Here is an 18,303-nt window from a genome sequence, read left to right on the forward strand (position 1 = left end):
GTTCTGGCTTTGTCTTAGCTGCAAGTAGAATAATGTTGTAACATGTGAGCCATAGAAAGCAGTAGCTAGTACGTGTCCTAATTGCACCACTAAAGCTGTGTTTACACCTAAAGGGGTATTCTGTTATTGGGTAGTATTGAAACCCAACTATTACTGTAAGAAATATAACTTAATAATTTAGTGTGAACTAGAGATGAGCGAACCGGGTTTGAGTCGTTCCGAACCCGAACGTTCGGTATTTGATTAGCTGGGGCTGCAGAACTTGGATAAAGCTCTAGGGTTGTCTGGAAAACATGGATACAGCCAATGACTACATCCATGTTTTCCATATAGCCTTAGGGCTTTATCCAACTTCAGCAGCCACCGCTAATCAAATGCCGAAAGTTCGGGTTCGGATGGACTCGAGCATGCTCCAGGTTCGCTCATCTCTAGTGTGAACATATCCTGTGAGGTCACAGAAGGCTTGGCTGGATCTGCTGTCTGATATGCTCTAGCTTCACCATGTCACCAAGCTCTAGCCCACATCACCATCTCCCTGTCATACACACAGATACATATTTAACTTTACTGAAATATTAATCGAATGCAGAGTGAATACAGCATGCTGCCTAATGCTGAATGATGTCAAGGAAGAAGCAAGAGAATGGAGCAGGAGCTGCAACCCGATTGTGTAATAATTTTCACACGAAACTTCAGTTTCTGCAACAACAGTTGTTGGCAGAGAAATGCTGTAATGCTATAGCAGTGATATATACCCCATCAGTTTTATTTGGCCACTGTCACAAGATTGGATGCATTAAAAATTGGGAGAGTCTGGAGCCCCAATACTAGGGTTTCCCAGCCCACCTTGGGGCACCCCTACCAATTAATCCTCTACAAAAAACTGCATTCAGTGACTCACAGGTGATGTTGTCTTTTGACCTAAGACGTTCACTTTCCTTCAGCTTCTCTATCAGCCCCAGGAGACCATGATATTTTTTTTTCCGGTGACAATTCATCTAGTCTGAATCTGTTTGTCAAACATCTTGGGCTCTACACTTCTTTAGCAACTTTCTTCCCTGTTTCCAATCTATAGGCCCCCAAACAGTAGTAATTCCGCTGTTTGGTGTCATGCGCACTAGAGTGACAGTAGGTATGTGGGTTGCCCCAAGTAGGTAGAATCCCCTGCTATGCCCCATTCTGTGTCCTTCATATAGCAATGCTTAATGGGGATGCACCCACTGTAATGCTAGTCCAGTAATAAAACCATATTCTAGATTAAGAGACTAGGGGGGAGATTTGACAAACTGGTGTAAAGTAGAATTGTTTTAGTAGCCCCTAGCAACCAATCAGATTCCACTGTTCTTTTTTCAAAGAATCTGTAAGGAATGAAAAGTGGAATCTGATTGGTTGCTAGGGGCAACTGAGCCAATTCTACTTTGATAAATCTCCCCCCTAATTTTTCTTCAAAAAGCTTTAGTGAAGAGATCCTGTTCATAGCCACATTACAGTATCACCCACAATACCTCTCCAACTCCACTCCAAAAAGTATGTGTGCAAGTAAAGATTACAGCGACTGGATTGGGCCATGTGGCCTCTTTAAATACCTTATCAGTGCGGGTTCAGAGAGCTATAGACGATCACCAATGTAATACTGATGGCCGGTCCTGAAAATAGCCTGTTTGGCTGTGTTAACACCCTATTACACGGGGCGACTGTGAGCAGCAAAAAGAGTGCTATCGGCGCTCATTTGCTCCTCATTCCCCGCTTGCTGCCAGCCACGGGAAGGCTGCCCGGGTGATCGCTAGATCGTCCAGGCAGCCCATAGAGGGTAGCGGCGGTCTGCTGCTGCCGCCCCTATTCCACGGAGCGGCGTCTGCAGATCGCTGCTAACATAGTTTGTCTTTCAACATGTTAAAAGACAAACGACAGCAACGATCAGCCGACATTGTTCATGTCGGCTGATCGTTGCCTACTATTACACGGGTTCGGCCGATAATCATTCTATATAATAGGGCCTTTACGCATGGCACTGCACAATGCAAGTGAACAGCATCCCTGTCTGTCACAGATAAGCAATAAGTACATTAGTATTTACATGTTTCTAATGGAAATACAATAAACAACTCTTACAAAAAGGGAATTGGATTTGTAATTTATATTGCGAGCCCAAATGGGGAGATGGAACAATGAGTAATGACAAGCAATATAAAGTGCTGCAAAATAAATATCACTGTATAAATAGAGGAATTATCTGTACACCAAGGCATATGTACATGTTGGTTCATGCCCCTAGTGATTCCAAAGACCGCATTCCTACATTTCAGTCACTGCATGCCACTGAAACCATAGAATGTTGCCAATCAGTCCTGGCAACATTGTGTGGCTATTGGTGACCACATGGGGGCTTGGTTTCAGCCCCACGCAGTAAATGCAATGTGGGAACAAGGCCAAACTCTTTCCCCACTCCCTTTATGATATTGTATGGGCTCTAGCTGATATACTCAGGGACGTTCACGGTGTTATCTCATGTCCCTAAGGGTCCATTTACACAGAGATTATCTGACACATTATCTGCCAAAGATTTGAAGCCACGGCCAGAAACAGACTATAAACAGAGATCAGGTCATAAAGGAAAGCCTGAGATTTTTCCTCTTTTCAAATCCATCCCTGGCTTTGGCTTCAAATTATTGGCAGTTAATCTTTCTTTGTAAATAGACCCTAAGCCACTCATGTTTTGCCCGTTTGCTTATTGTCTTGACCTGGAAGGTGAACTTTCAGCCCAGTCTGTGCCTCCACACAATCCTGTCTCTAAGAGCCCTATTCCACGGGACGATTATCGTTTGAATTGTACATCGTTCGGATCTAAACAATAATCGTTCGGTTGAATAGCAGTTAACGATTAAACGGCGAACGAGAAATCGTCGATCATTTAAAAAAACCTGGAGTTATTTTTTATTGTTGCTCGTTCGCAAATCGTTCGCATTGAATAAGACGTTGTTCGGTCGTTAGCAGTAGCAATGAACACAATAGTGACGACAAGACAACTGCGAGAACGATCATAAGTCACAATTATCGTTCCATGGAAATGGGTAAACGATTTCAGGCCGTTCGCAATAGCGGTCGTTTGAAATTGTTTATCATTTACGATTATGCAAACAATAATCGTCCCGTGGAATAGGGCCATAAACTCTACAAGCAGTTGCAGTCCCCCCCCCCTTATGACTGGTAAAAAAATCAAGGTCTAGAAACATCTCAGAGATGATTTCCACATTCTTGTTATGGAGCAGTTAGTGCAGAATGAGGGGAAATGTGCTTATTTTTTAATTTTAGCACAAGGCCTCAACATAACTATGGACAAAAAGTGAAATCTTTCTGAATGCATAATAATTATATTTATTTGTATAGCGCTAACAGATTCCGCAGCGCATTGTATGTTGTAATCCCATTTGGAAAATCCTTTCTCCCCAAGCTCTCCACCCCACAATTTATACATGAGCAGGATCGCTCTGCATTTACTGCTTATTCATAAGACTATAGAAAATGTTACTTTTGCTACCACATTAAGGGAAAGCTCTGAGAAGGTCACACATCTGGTAAGTGCAGAACACACAGGATAAACACAAGTCCAGAGACATTCCTGTGCTGTCTGAACGGGCTCCTAATATGGGCAGCAGGAGCAGAGATCCTCCCATGTCCTGAACAAGCGCCATCCCCTCCGCTCTACGGGTTCCCACCACTCTGCTACATTCCCTCAAACCAACTCTACACTATATTTAGCCATTTATTACTCCAGAAGTAGTGGTGGGGAAGCCGAGAGGAGTCTGATTAATCAGCATCATACAATATATAAATACTACTTTACATTAGGTGGATATAGAGAGCCTATTTAGGACAGTGTATATTGTATGTCATTGGGACTCATATGGCATGAGGTTGCAAGCCACTTGCATAAGAGTCCTAAATGGGCACCATTACTTTTAAAAACATTTGACGTTAGACACATGCCAAAAGTTTTGGACAACCTGGTTCCGATTGTTCACACCCCAACCAATCACTACGACATGATTAAAAGGGACAGGTACACTTTAAAGGGGAACTACCAGCAAGTTAGACACATCTAACCTTCCCTGCTGTCCTGCGTTGTTAGTCGGAATAAACTCGACTCCAGAGCACCGTTAGCAGCCAGTGCCAATGTCATCCAGCCCACCCCCTCCACTGATTATCATTAGAAGGGGCGGGCCAGATGACATGGCGGTGTTCCTAACAGTACTCCGGAGCAACTAAGCATGGTACCGGCGCCAAGGAGAAAGGTAACACACATACCTTCCTTCTTAAGGTCCCGGGGGCTATCAACAGGTTAGATTTGTGTAACCTGCTGATAGTTCCCCTTTAGGTTATGACCATATGCACTTACAATTTACATTTTATTCACAAAGTATAGTCTTTATACATGGCTCTGAAATCTGTGCATGCCCTTATAACAACATCAGAATTACAGAATGTTGTAATTTACATCTATTTAAAATCCTTCCAATACTTATCAGCTGCTGTATGTCCTGAAGTAAATAGTGTTTGCTTTTCAGTCTGACACAGTGCTCTCTGCTGACATCCCTGTCCGAGATAGGAACTGTCCAGAGCAGCAGCAAATTCCCATAGAAAACCTCTCCAGCTCTGGGCAGTTCCTGTCTGGGACAGAGACATTAGCAGAGAGCACTGTGTTAGACTGTGTTCTTCCTCCCAGCAGGTCCATCTTAAAGGGGTTATCCAGCGCTACAAAATCATGGCCACTTTCCCCCTACTGTTGTCTCCAGATTGGGTGGGGTTTTGAAACTCTGTTCCATTGAAGTGAATGGAGCTTAATTGCAAACCACACCTGAACTGGAGACAACAGTAGGGGGAAAAGTGGCCATGTTTTTGTATCGCTGGATAACCCCTTTAAGCTCCATTTACTTCAATGGAACTGAGTTTCAAAACCCCAACCAAACTGGAAACAACAGTAGGGGGAAAGTGGCCATGTTTTTGTAGCACTGGATAACCCCTTTAAGTACAGAATTGCTCTAATGATGTGATTGTGAATAATTATCTCTATAGTGGTTACTGTACAGAACAATTGAGAAGTTAGTAGAGGTCTTCTCTCTGGGGAGGCTGGCAATGACCTCCCCCTTTGACAGCTTTTTCAGCCTCTTAGCATGGCTTACATAAACTGCAGGTTGCGTGCATACCTGAGGGGGCTGGTGGCACTTCTGAAAGGAAACCATGGAGGAATTGTCACATTGTCTTCTGTCAGGGCTCAGGTGTCTGTGCTCAGGTAGTCTTCTTACAACACAACAATGACTGGCGTGCTCCAATGGACTTAATCATGGGTGACTCTTTTTCATTGAAGCAAAAGGTCAGGTTTGATAAGAAGCAAGACAAGACGATCATACATTATTGATACTGAATAAATTACACAGAAACATAATAGACTGTCAATAAGAAGACTTAAAGGTTTGGATCACTTCCTCCCCCTTAGTTACGTTTTTCCTGATGTTTGTAGCCCATCTTTGGACCTGTTCTTTTTTATCAATATCTTTTTGTAAATGAGGTCTACAGAACTGGACACATATGCATACCGCCTTACTTTTTACTGGGAGAAAAAAAAGAGACAATCTCGGCAATGTGACACACCCTATAGCCACATCACCTATTTCTATTATATAACAAATATCACTACATCTTCACCACAGTGACTTACTGTAACATCCACTACATAAAGACCAAGACAAAAGATCAATGAAGCATTTGCAATTAAACTGGTACCTTCTCCGCTCCTTGCGGTGCTGGGTGATTTTGGGGAGATTAAAAAGGGGAAAAAAACGGTGAAGAAAATACTGAGGTGGTTTTTTTATGCCAGACTGTTGCTAATAAGAAAATGGATTAGTTCTGAGGTCCCTAACATTGTGCATTGGGAGAGGTGTAGATCTAGATATGAAGAATACTATCAGTAATTATGGTTGTGGGTTGATTTTTTTTTTTTTTTTTTTTTTTGTTGTTCCCTTCGGCGGGGCGGGTAGGGGGGTAGGGTTGGAAATTTAGGGGTTGTTGAATATGTTTGTTTGTATGGATTGAGATTTTGTTCTTTTTTATGGTGTATTGTATATTTTATTAGAAAAAATAAAGGAAAAATATAAATGTAAAAAAAAAAAAAAATTAAAATAAAAAAAAAAAGACCTGTCAATCACGGTTGGTCGATTGCGCAGCGGTTCAGAATGCACGGTGTATTATGATAGGGAGGCCTCCATCATTATGATAGAGTTGCATGCAGCCTGTGGTTCGGGAACCGTGAAAGTAATCACAAGTTCCCTTTAAATTTTCCTGTCTATAGTTAACAGGCCTTTTCTTTGAATCATTTACTTTTCGTCTGTATACTGAATAAACGTATATAAGTGGAAGGTTTTCATGGTTATGGCAGTTAGTGATTCTCGTGTTTAACTGCTTCATAATTTTCACAAAATTGCCTATGAACTTGTTTTTTCCCCCCTTATTTATATAGGTATGATTCCATATTTTATAGGGTTTTAGACCGTCTCCCATAAAATGACTCAGCTGGGTATTTCTGGATTTTATAGACGGTATAAATATGCCTAAGGCATTTTTGTGATTCACTTGCCCTAATTATCAGGAGCAATAAAAAATGATTAACCCGCATCTCTAATTTTTACTCAATTCCTATTTTCGCAACGCATAAGTAAACTTACCGATATGATTGTTTAATGTATCATGCTTGAATTATTAAATGTATTTTTAAAGAAAAAAAAAAAAAAAAGAAAAAAAAGACCAATATTCTCCATCAGCATTGACCACATAGCGGTAGATAAGGCTGTACTTTTGTGTTTCTTTGCCATCATGCCGAGTCATCTTAAAACTTCTCCTGCCATGACTCGTCTCTGCAGATTCTGTGACACAAACATTTTACGCTCTTTTCTCCAGTATCATCTACATCTGCTTCACACAGTGAGGGTGGGTTCACACTATGGAATCTGCGCAGATAAGTTCTGGCGGATTCCATAGATCCGCGGATTTCCGCCCGTGCCATAGACACCATTTTATGGGCGGGCCGATTCTATGTTCCGCTGTAAGAACTGACATGTCAATTATGGCCATAGAATGGTGTCTATGGCACGGGTAGAGAGGCACGCCGCCGTGAACAGGTACGAGCGACAGAATCCGCTGGAACTATCTGCGCGGATTCCGTAGTGTGAACCTACCCTTAGGGTGCCTTTACACACACACATTATCTGACAGATCTTTGAAGCCAAAACCAGGAATGGATTATTAGCCCCATATAGTACTCTGGCCCCATCTGTTCCCCATGTGCTCAAGAGGCCTCCTCTCCCCACATAGACTCCATATAGTTTAGGCCCCCCCCCATGTGGAAGCCACCATATAGCATAGGTCCCCCTGTGCAGCAGTCCCCATATAATATAGCCTCCCCCCCCAGTTTAGCAGTCCCCATATAATATAGTCCCCCCCCCCAATATAGTAATATAGTATAGGGCCTGATCCTCTACCGGAGACCCCAAAATTACAAGCCTCTCTGTGCAGTAGCCCCAACAAAGTAAAGCCCTCCCCTGGGTAGCCCCCACATATCCTTCCTTGTAGCCCCCACATAGTAAAGGCCCCCTGTGTAGTAGCTTCCATGTGAAAAAACAAAACAAAAAGGATACTCACATCGCTCCCCCATAGTCTCTCCTCCTGGAGATGCTATTCTTCTCTCTTTCTTGGTTCTGGACATGACATCACATCTAGGCCAAGCAGGAAGAGTGCTGGCACTGTGGGGCTGGAACTGTGAACTTCCAATGCAGGAAGATCTCAGTGCCGACGCCGGAGCGGGTGTGTTAGGCAGCGGGACATCACCCCAAAATCAGGATTGTCCCGATGGATCTGGGATGGTTGGGAGGTATGCATATGTAGTCTCATGGCATATAGTTAATAAAATGTACAGTACATACATAAGGAAAACTCTATACTTACCATATTCAGCTATCATGTAATGTGCCAGTTTTTGATACCCGTTTGCTAAACTGAGCAGCAATGAAAGTCAGTTACATGTGTTCAGACATTTGGGTGAAATCTGTTTTAGGTTAACATGCACGGAACGTAAATTTTGCTAAACGTGCTTTCTCATTCAGTAGTTGTGCAATATCTAAGAATCAAAGTGTTACCTAAGGAGATTCCGGCAGAAAACCCTAGGTCAACACATAAAGCCCAGATGGGAGCCTTGTGCAATGAGCAGGGTCCCTTCGTAGAAATCTCACTCTTCCTTTAAGAGCAAGAATAAAAACAAGGAAGCACTCTTTAAATGGCCCGAGGCACAGACGCTGCAGAGGCCTCCTTTTATGGGCTGGTTAATATGAAGCACATTTAAACAGTCAGGGATATGCAAACATCTAGCAAACACATAGAGATGGCATATATGTCTATAGCAGCTTATCGGGTATTAACACAAGCAGCAAGCAAAAGTTCTCATTTCACGCTTTTCCTTTTTTTTCCATTCCCTACATTGTACATTCATATTAAAGACATGAAAACTAAATAACCAGAGAAAAGTAAAAAAAAAATAATAATAATAATAATAATTTGTGTACGTTTTATGCCAAGTTTCAACTTTTTACACTTGTTTTCTGGTAAAAGCATAGATAAATTTCCCCCACCATGTTTCATATTTTAGAATCTTTGACATTACCCCTTTAGTTTTGATGACAGCTTTGCATTGCCTCGAAAATAGTCTCATGAAGTAGTCACCTGGAATGGTTTTCAACAGAAATGAGTGAACCTCGAGCATGCTTGAGTTTGTCTGAACCCGAACGCTCTGTATTTGACTCCCAGTGGCTGAAGGAATTGGATGCAGCCCGAGGGAGTCCTGGAAAACATGGATACAGCCATAGGCCACAGGCTGTTTTCCAGGACTCCCTAGGGTTTAGAGATGAGCGAACCTTGAGCATGTATGAGTCGATCCAAACACAAACTTTCGGCATTTCATTAGCGGTGGCTGCTGAACTTGGATAAAGCCCTACGGCTATGTGGAAAACATGGATATAGTCATTGGCTGTATCCATGTTTTCCAGACAACCTTAGAGCTTTATCCAAGTTCAGCAGCCACCGCTAATCAAATACTGATCGTTCGGGTTCGGATGGACTCGAACCCGAACCCGGTTTGCTCATCTCTACTAGGGTTGCATCCAACTTTGTCAGCCAGCGGTAATAAAATCACGATTGCGCGGACTCAGGCATGCTCCCATTGCACTCATCTATACTAGTTTATGTTCCTCAATCCAATATTGTTGCAATAAGACAAGAGAATTACCATTTTTTTTTTATAAATTTTAAGATTTTAATGCCCCATGGCTGGGGAACTGTAAGATGCACAGACACAGGATAATGTACAGGTAACATGAACAGACGGGTGGGGTCAGAATAACCAGGTGGTTATCAGAGCTCCAAGGAGGTTGACAAAGTACTCACCCTAAAAAAGAGGAGTCCTCTCGACGTGCTGGCAAGTCATCACCCAACGCTTTCCTTTCTAATCTAGACCTTGCAGTAAAAAACAAAGACATCTCTCCCAGCCTCAATTCAATAAAGTGCACTCTGAACCCCTGATGTCCCAATCCCTGCCCAAAAATATTTAAAATACGATTCCAAATAAAAAAAAAAAAGCTTATATACTTAAAAGCTAAAATATTTTACTAATAGGTCAAATAGTGCACTATAGAGTGAGAGACATTCCCTGTGCCATCCTTCTGCAGGGACAGAAAACTGCTCACTCTCTCCTTCGGCCGACACATAGGAGCCCACTTCTCCTGAAGAACTCACCCTTTGTAGACTTCTGTGCATCTCCCCATTTTGTACAAAGGTACTACAGGAATACAGAGCTCTTGCAGCATTCATCAGACAACAAACAATGAAATGACCTTTAACCCAGTGCAATAAGTGGTATACTGGATATCAATGATGGGAAGAAAGATTTCTTCTACGCTGGTTGCAATGATGCAACAAGACGCTCTGGCTCCCCTGGAATAACAGGCTTGAGACATTATAACATTATAAACATCAAGTGTTCCGTCCTCAACTGACCACCCACTGCACGGGGACGGCGCTGAAAGGTAATCCCCCCTTAGAGTGATAAAAAATTAGATATCATGGGTCTCCTTCATGAGTTTTTTTTCTTTCTCTGTAGAAAGAAGGGAGGATGGAGCCCTTCAAAATGTGGTTCCATTAAACATAGAAATTGGAGAAAGGATCCTCCTCTCCCCGATGACCCCATAGCTGTCTCTCCTGTAAGATATCTTGATCAGCTCTCGCCAAGTCCATAGCTTTGTAAGGATACAGAGCTCATCCACTAACCCACATATTATTGCAGATAACCATAGTCCCGTTCCTGGATCCATCAGCTGTGACTATGAATTCTGTAAAGTCTGCTCCTGAACTGTAGGTCCTGCACAGAGCACTATGCTGTCCAGGAATAAACCGCAGCAGGTGTAGTGGTGCAGGTCACATAATATGAATCATGTCATGACGTACAAAGGGATCCATGTCCCCGGAGAGCTCAATGTGTGGTTCTGAGCCTGGGGGAAGGGGGCCTGGAACCAGGACAAAGTGGCAGAAAAAAAAATTCCACAAGCTATTCCCACTTTATCCTCTGTCCATTTCCCCCAATAAAAGAACTGTCCTAATATTACTGCTGGGCAGGCGCAACTGTGTTTGCTGCAATGGGATCTGGAGGCACAGGTGTCACAGGATCTGGAATAAGAAACACAAAGGAAGTTCTGAACACAGAGGCAGAGGAGATAAGGCGGACAATGTGAACTGGACTCTGTATACAGCACTCAAATACCATCCCTGACATATTGTCCCAAATATATTTATATGTAATTAAGTTAAAAAAAAAAAAATAAAGGTACTAAGAAAAAGTATTCCCCTGTATTTCTCTTTTCCCACTGATCAATAGAGGTGATATGTCAACGTAAAAACACATCTCTATGTGGATCCATTAATATTACATAAATGGAAGTATAATAATTCACCCCTGTTACCCTGTCACCGCAAAAGTAACTGGGGGCTATGTCTCTGGGACATAAAAGTTTTTTCTGTTGACAGGTATTTGGAATACAAACTAATAAGTCACAGGGGACAGGGTGAATAGTTATACAAGCAATGAGATGGTAAGAAACTATAGACAACATATAGTTTACAATACTAAATATAAGAATACTAAAGAAAAGAAGCGACCAATAGACTATTAGTGCGTCAGGCTTCTGCAGTCAGATGTAGAGGACAGAAGCTGCTGACATAGGAAAGAACAATGTAACATGCCCACAGCGTCCCCTAGTGCCAGTCTGAGATATAACATGCATATGACTAAAAGTGCTGACTGTCTCAATAAAACTCAAAAGGTAAAATCTAATCAAAAGAAATATTTCATAATACATGAATCTGGACATGCCATTAAGACAACAAAGGGGTTCTCATGCAGCTGCAATATACATGCAAGTCGAAATGTAGAGTATATGAAAACACATAAGCCAAAGTAATGTATACACCGATAAGACCCTAACACATAGGTGCTGTATCTACTATTAACCAGTTAGCAGAGAAATCTGCAATATCTGAAAGGAAACAGTAACACATAGGTCATGCTGTAAGGTTAAAATCTGCCGCTTTTCTCCACTAATTGTTATAGCGCTGTGTAAACCCTACTGACATACATTGTATTGGATTTTGCTGTATATGTTTAGTGTAGACCAGAAACCACTACACATCTGCTACTTGTAAGGTCTCCATGATGGCGTACACTCTCATGAAGTCACTATCATAAATAATAAACTACTTTATATTTATACATGCATTAAAGTATATACTCCAAATACAAATATGGCTGCATCTTCCAGAGGTTTAACCATTTTGGCACCAAGGATATACACTATATGGAGAAAGACATTTGGACACATACATGTTACACCTACAGAAGCTTTAGAACATTCTAAATCCATACGGAGTTAGCCCTCCCTTTGCAAATAAAACAGCTTCCACTCTTCTAGGAAGAATTTCTACGAGTTCTTTGAGGTGTTTGTGGGAATTCACCTAGAAGAGCATTTGTGAGGTCAGACATTGATGCTGGATGAGCGGGCTGGGCTCACAATCTCCATTTTAGTTCATTCCAAAGGTGTTGGATGGGATTGAGATCAGAGCTGTGTGTGTCAAGTCCTTCTACACCAGACTCCCCCTCTAGGCCTTTACTGACCCTGTGTTGTGCTAATAATTGTCCAAATGTCTTGGTATACTGAAGTATAAAGATTTTCCTTTCACTTAAACTAAGGGGCCTAAACTAACCCATGAAAATCATTATCCCCCCTGTCACCAAACTTTATAGTTGGCACAATTAGAAGGTAGCATTTTTCTGACATTCACCAAACCCATACTCGTCCATCAGATGCCAGATAGAGAAGCATTATTTACCACGCCCCAGAACACATTTCCTATGCTCAAAAGCCCTTCATACAAAGCTCCTTAGGTATCATCCGCCAGCCATTATGGCCCCAACTCCCACCAGCAGTTTGGCAGGAGATGCAGCCGCACTTATAACTGGAGCTATGCTTTACGAGTAGGTGGTAAGAAACAGTAGGTCCTTGGTTCAATTGTAAAGGACAAACTACTAATGCTCACAAACTACGCTTTATATTTCAGCTCCCTAACACAATCATTGTGCATAAGAGTCTCTAACAATTACTACATTTAGTTCTGCAATGAAATATTCCCTGCCCCTTTTAGCATTAGGCCCACAAATGGCTATGATCCTTCAGATTTCTGCTCACCTTCTTTATTGGGCTCACCTGGCACAGGACTGGAAGTGATGGCAGAGCCTCCCTGCATTGCAGCTACGATGGCAGGGCTATGAGATGCAGCTGAACTCAGGGAGGGCATCAAGTTAGGAGGGGCTGGAGACATGGTTATGGCAGGGTTATGTGTAAGTGGAGAGGCCCCTCCAACACGACATGCTGTTGGAGGGAATGTGCCATGCATGGAGTGGTGAATTGAGTAGGGGTTAGTTGAAGGGTTGTAATGAACAGAGTCTACTAAGTCGCTACCCATATTAAATGGGACAGGCAGATGCATGCTGGGGTGCTGATTACCGGGCACCGGTGGCTGGGTAGGAACTGGTACTGCTGATGGGATCATTGGGTTGGGTGTTTGTTGACCTGTGAATGCACCAGAACCTGCAAGAAACAAAAAAATTGCATTAATACTAGAAGCAGTAGAGTGCGGTATGATCCTATGAGTAGGTCAAGCTTGATGAAAAATCTGTCCAGATATAAACATCTGACAGTCAAGTGTTCTGTAGTCTGCGTATCTGACACTAGGAATGTCCAATTCCACAGAAACAGATTTTTCAACATGCTGTGATCTTGTCTGGGGGCAGAAGACAGCTAAAGCCTTCTGCTACCTGAAGATGAACCCCCCCCCTTCCGAGACGTGGTGGACAAGTCCTAATCGTTGCATGCGGGCATGTCCAATAGCTCCACAGTGTTGCCACAATATCACTGTGCAGCTATTTAAGATTGTGTGAGGGTCTAAGGGTCTAGGTTTGTCAACACACAATGGCCCTAGCTCTGGCCCTCACATCTCGGAAGGCTTACTTCCAAAACATGGAATCTCAGGAAGTGAACGCCAGGGAGCATAAGGCTTCAGCAGCCTTTCAGGTTTGTCCTTGGAATGTCAGGCGACTTACTGTGCGCTGGACTGGGCTGTGTTACTCCTGGTGGCTGAGTAATCACTGGTGGCTGCGCTGAAGGGGCATTTGGCTGAATAATCCCATCGGAAATGCTTGCTGAATTTGCTACCCCAGGTGTGGCAGACGGTTGTGGTGGCACTGGGTTGGAGTGTGCAGTTGGTGGCACAGGTTGACCGACTGGTAGGGTCTGGTGTTGCTGCTGGTGTTGGCTCTGAATCTGCTGGAAATGTTGCTGGCGTGCTCTTAGCTCTGCATATTTTAACTGCTCCATATGAAATGATTGTCTGTCTGCTAGAAGCTGCTGCCGCTGATATTCCAGCTGCAAAGAAAAATAGCTAGTTAACCTAAATATGCCACAAACCTTTCTCAACTTGACAGGCATATTCAAAATTTATATATATATATATATATATATATATATATATATATATATTAAAAAAATTTCTTTTCTTTTCATATCAAATTTGTCAATACTACCTAACAGGAAAGATAAAAAAAAAAAAAAACTCTGATGTTAAGGTGGTTATTCACATGAATGTTTGACACAGCTGAACATTTACGAGTTCTCTGTGCGGAGGGTAAGCCTTAGCGCCCTATTACACGTCTCGATATTAAGGAGCAAGCGAGAGCCGACTTACTCCTCTTTCCTCTGCTAGCTGTCTGTGCTATTATATGCACAGATATCGAGCAAGGAGTAGCGGGAGGGGCTAGTGTGAACGTCACTATCATTGTCGTTTTAATAGAACATGTTTTAAAGACAATGATCAGCCAAATCGTGCATGTTGGCTGATCATTGCCTTTTAACATGACCTATTACACCAAACGATTATCGAACGAATCGGTAAGTAATCGCTCAGACCAATAATCGTTTGGTGTAATACGGCCCTTAGCCCCATAGCTCTGGCACTGGTTTATCTCTCCTATAACAGAGTCAGGCAGTAAAAATTCAACACACCCGACACTTCTCCCCACTGACATCATCTCACCCGTCAGTGTCAAGTTATGAGGCTGCCATGCATCGGCTGAACTCACCAAAGACAGGTGGGTCAGACAGTCAGCTGAACCCACCAAAGGTGGCAGTGTATGGGCGCCCTGAGACTCTGCAAATCTGGCAAAAGAAAGCCACCAACCAATACTTACTAAACGGACATGTAAGACAAAAAAAACACTAACCAAAGTGATGGAACTATCTGTCCATATGCACACATAGTAGAGCTTTATGGAAAAGTCACCAGATAAAAAAAAGGCTTAAAGAGAAACTTTAGTGGCATAACTTAGTGGCTAAGTAATATAAACCATAACATACAGCTTCTCGCTCTCTGTCCATGATGGTCTCAAGCTCCTCAAAGTGCCTCAGTTTAATTTCCAGCTTCTTCATTTGGGTCTCCACTAACAGAGCCACCAAGGACTTGATCTTGCGCTCCTCCACTGCTGCCAAGTGCTATTAAAAGAGAAATCATTACTGTGATAAGGAGGCAATGTAATATTTACATCTCATCTCATGTAACAGCTCACTGATAACACAGAATGTATATCTGAAGTTCTCACAATATCAGTAGGCTGCTAGCTGTATGACCAGATATCTTACCTTAGCCTTAACAGCAGCAGCAGCCAAAGCGGCGGCAGCGGCCGTGGACAGGTTGCCTTCTCCGATGTCTCGTTCTACCTTATTCTTTACTTCAGTCTCTTCCTTATCTGTCTCCTCTGACCCTTCCTTGCTGTCCGAAACTTTCTCTCCATCTGCTGACATAGAATTTAGGTAATTATTAAAAACCAACCTGTTACTGTATTCTTTAAGCATTTCTGACATTGTGATCCTCTCTTAGATTTCTTTAGTAATACGTGTAAAATGTTTTCCTCCGAGGAATGGAAAAAGGTCACATGGGGCTCAATAGTTTAATGCATACAAGGCAAAAGGAAAAACCATCCATGAGAAAGTGATTTCGAAATCACATTGCTGCCTATAACAAAAGCAACAAAGATGATCCAATATACAAGGTGAAAACAGGCTATGTGTATATGACCATTCTTTTCACAAGAATGTACCAGAATGACAGGTTTACGTTTCATCACAATATAATAAGTATATTACAGAGTGTCTATTCCCCATTGCAAACACCTACCCATATCCACATCACTCTTCTCAGAGTCCTTGTCTGTATCAACGTCTTTGTTCTTATCCTCTTCCTTTTTAGTAGCCTCACTCACACGCTCCTTGACATCCTCCTCTGATACCGACTCACTTGGAGAATCCTTAGGGTTCAGGAAGAAAACGGAGATTACATTAAAGCCAATTTCATGAAACAGGCAACTAATGGCGATATATTTTAAGAATCTCAGAGATACCTTGTTGGACAGGTTAGTGGCTAACAAGCAAATTATAAGATTATGGTGTCCAACAACATATACATGTAGGGCTAAGGAAGGTGAAGATGAACTTAAGAATTAAAAGATAGGGCACTGAAATTTAACACACCAGATCCTTCTCTCCATCAGAACGATCTGTTGAGAACATTCGGGAATTTACACGTTAGATGGTCAGCAGGCTCCACCTATTTTTGGCAGGTTTATCTTATATATCTAATATGTATGGAGTCCTTAACTAAAGAGGTCCACCACTGGATTTCAGCAGAGCTAAGTCACTAAAGTGATCAAACCCATTATTATAACTATCCTACTGAACATTAAATATACAGGAAGTGATTTCTGGAATACAGAAGAACAGTCTGTGTTTTGTAGCACTGTACCTTTGGCTCTTTTTTTTCTTCTGCAGGCTGTGGCTCAGGCTGAGGCGGCTCTTCTGTGCTATTCTCCTCTGGAAAATAAGCAGTGGGATCAGCAATGGGAAGTCAATTCAAATTGATTAGTACAGATTGGGGCATGGCCTGGACATGGAACTGAGCGCACATGCATGACTCAAGCCCTGGCCCTGCACCAGTCAAGACCCAGGGCCCCCTGAAGTTATGCTGAGGGGCTCTGGCTGCCAATAAAGCAGCCGGCACAGCTAATAGAAAGGACAGGAGGGCCGCTTGTGCCTCCTCTAATCTACAGCCCAGTGAGTCCTCTGATGCTCAGCCACACCCTACACAGGTCACACATGCAGGAAAGATGATGCTGACATGTATTCCTGGCGGGAGGAATCTTCTTCCTGCAGCATTTGATCAGGTGAACTGATCTCTCTGGGACTCTGGGAGACTGCTTTGGCCTGCACTCCAGTCTGCTAAAGCAGCAGGAGCAGACGCTACTGGGTAAGTGGGAGCTGCTGACCCTTGCTCTCTATTACATGCACCGTCAGTGAGCAGGTAACAGCAGGGGGGGGCCACAGGGATCTTCCCGGGCGATCGTTAAATTGTCTGGGCAGCACATAGAACATTGCACGGAGCGACGGCAGCAGATTGTTGCTATCCGGATCGTTGGTCTTTCAACATGTTGAAAGACATTAAAAGACAACGATCAGCTGACATAGTGCATGTCTGCTGATCTCTGCCTTTTATTACACAAAGCGATTATCGGCCATAATGGCCGATTATTGACCAAATACAGACGATAATCGATTTGTGTAATATGGCCTTTAGTGGTCAATGGGACAAAGCACTATCTGCTCATGACGACATCAAAAGCACTAGACCTTAATGAGCCGATGGCCTCTTACTATAAAAAATATGCTATTGATGGACACCCTGTAAGTCGCTCCTTTTTCTATTTTCAAGGGGGCTGCACTGCCATTAGATATGTCCTTTGCACATTTATCTGTGATTCATAAAGAAGGGAAAGACCCAGTAGCTTGCCCAAGTTACTGCCCTATTATCACTTTTGACCATGAAACTATTTTCAAAAGTCTTAGTATCACATATTGTCCCCTCCCTACCTCCCGGAAATTGTACATGAGGACCAAGTTGGTTTCATACCATTGCGGGAGGCTAGGAACAATACCACTAAGGTCATTAAAGCTATACATTTCTCCCACACCTGTAGAATCCCAATGGGTCTGCTATCAACAGACAAAGAATAAGCATTTGATTAGGTGAGCTGGCCGTTTCTATTTTCTGTTTTGGGCCATATAGGGTTGGGCCCCAATATGATATCCTGGATTACCTCCCAGGCCAGTTAAAGCGCCGAAGCGTGAAATGGCCGCAGCCTCAGTGGGACATACTTGCTATGTCATCGCCTTCCCTGTCAACCTATGAACGGTGTTTGCCTGAAATAAAAGTTGCACTAGGACGGGGAGTTGACGCTTCTCTGTTGGATTCTTATTGGATTCTGGATTGTGTCTCTTTGGGAGTGCACCACCTATAGTGCTAAAAACACCATACATGTGAAGACTGCTTGCTAGCAACCCCCACGGCATCAGATGAAGAGATTGTACCAAGCGTCTCCTATGCTCCTTATGAACTGGATTACCACCCTTTATTCTACCCCCACTAAGTCTACAACAGTCAAAGGGGTGCGCCAAGGTTGCCCGCTGTACCTGCTGATCTTTGTACTCACACTAAAGCCATTACTGAGGAGAATTAGAGCCACCCCCATGTAAAAGGTCTGACAGTAGGGAATCC

General features: G+C 42.8%; 1 protein-coding gene across 7 annotated transcripts in view; it reads right to left on the reverse strand.

The window, feature by feature from the left end:
• Window positions 1–9,364: 9,364 nt before the first annotated feature.
• Window positions 9,365–18,303, reverse strand: part of SMARCC2 (SWI/SNF related BAF chromatin remodeling complex subunit C2) — a 33,140-nt gene continuing 24,201 nt past the window's right edge. For 2 of the 7 annotated variants that reach the window (XM_069970033.1, XM_069970036.1), the window contains exons 23-29: window positions 16,498–16,565; window positions 15,874–16,003; window positions 15,339–15,493; window positions 15,057–15,191; window positions 13,748–14,069; window positions 12,852–13,235; window positions 9,365–10,761 (exon numbers count right to left, since the gene is read on the reverse strand). In XM_069970033.1, coding sequence (XP_069826134.1) covers window positions 10,697–10,761; window positions 12,852–13,235; window positions 13,748–14,069; window positions 15,057–15,191; window positions 15,339–15,493; window positions 15,874–16,003; window positions 16,498–16,565 — 1,259 coding nt within the window. In that variant the 3' untranslated portion in view covers window positions 9,365–10,696. Of the gene's footprint in view, window positions 10,762–12,833; window positions 13,236–13,747; window positions 14,070–15,056; window positions 15,192–15,338; window positions 15,494–15,873; window positions 16,004–16,497; window positions 16,566–18,303 lie in introns of all 7 variants that reach the window. The other 5 variants (XM_069970030.1, XM_069970034.1, XM_069970035.1 and 2 more) reach the window with 3 other exon arrangements.

The sequence above is a fragment of the Dendropsophus ebraccatus genome, chromosome 5 (assembly GCF_027789765.1).
Source record: "Dendropsophus ebraccatus isolate aDenEbr1 chromosome 5, aDenEbr1.pat, whole genome shotgun sequence".
Classification (NCBI taxonomy): Eukaryota; Metazoa; Chordata; class Amphibia; order Anura; family Hylidae; genus Dendropsophus; species Dendropsophus ebraccatus.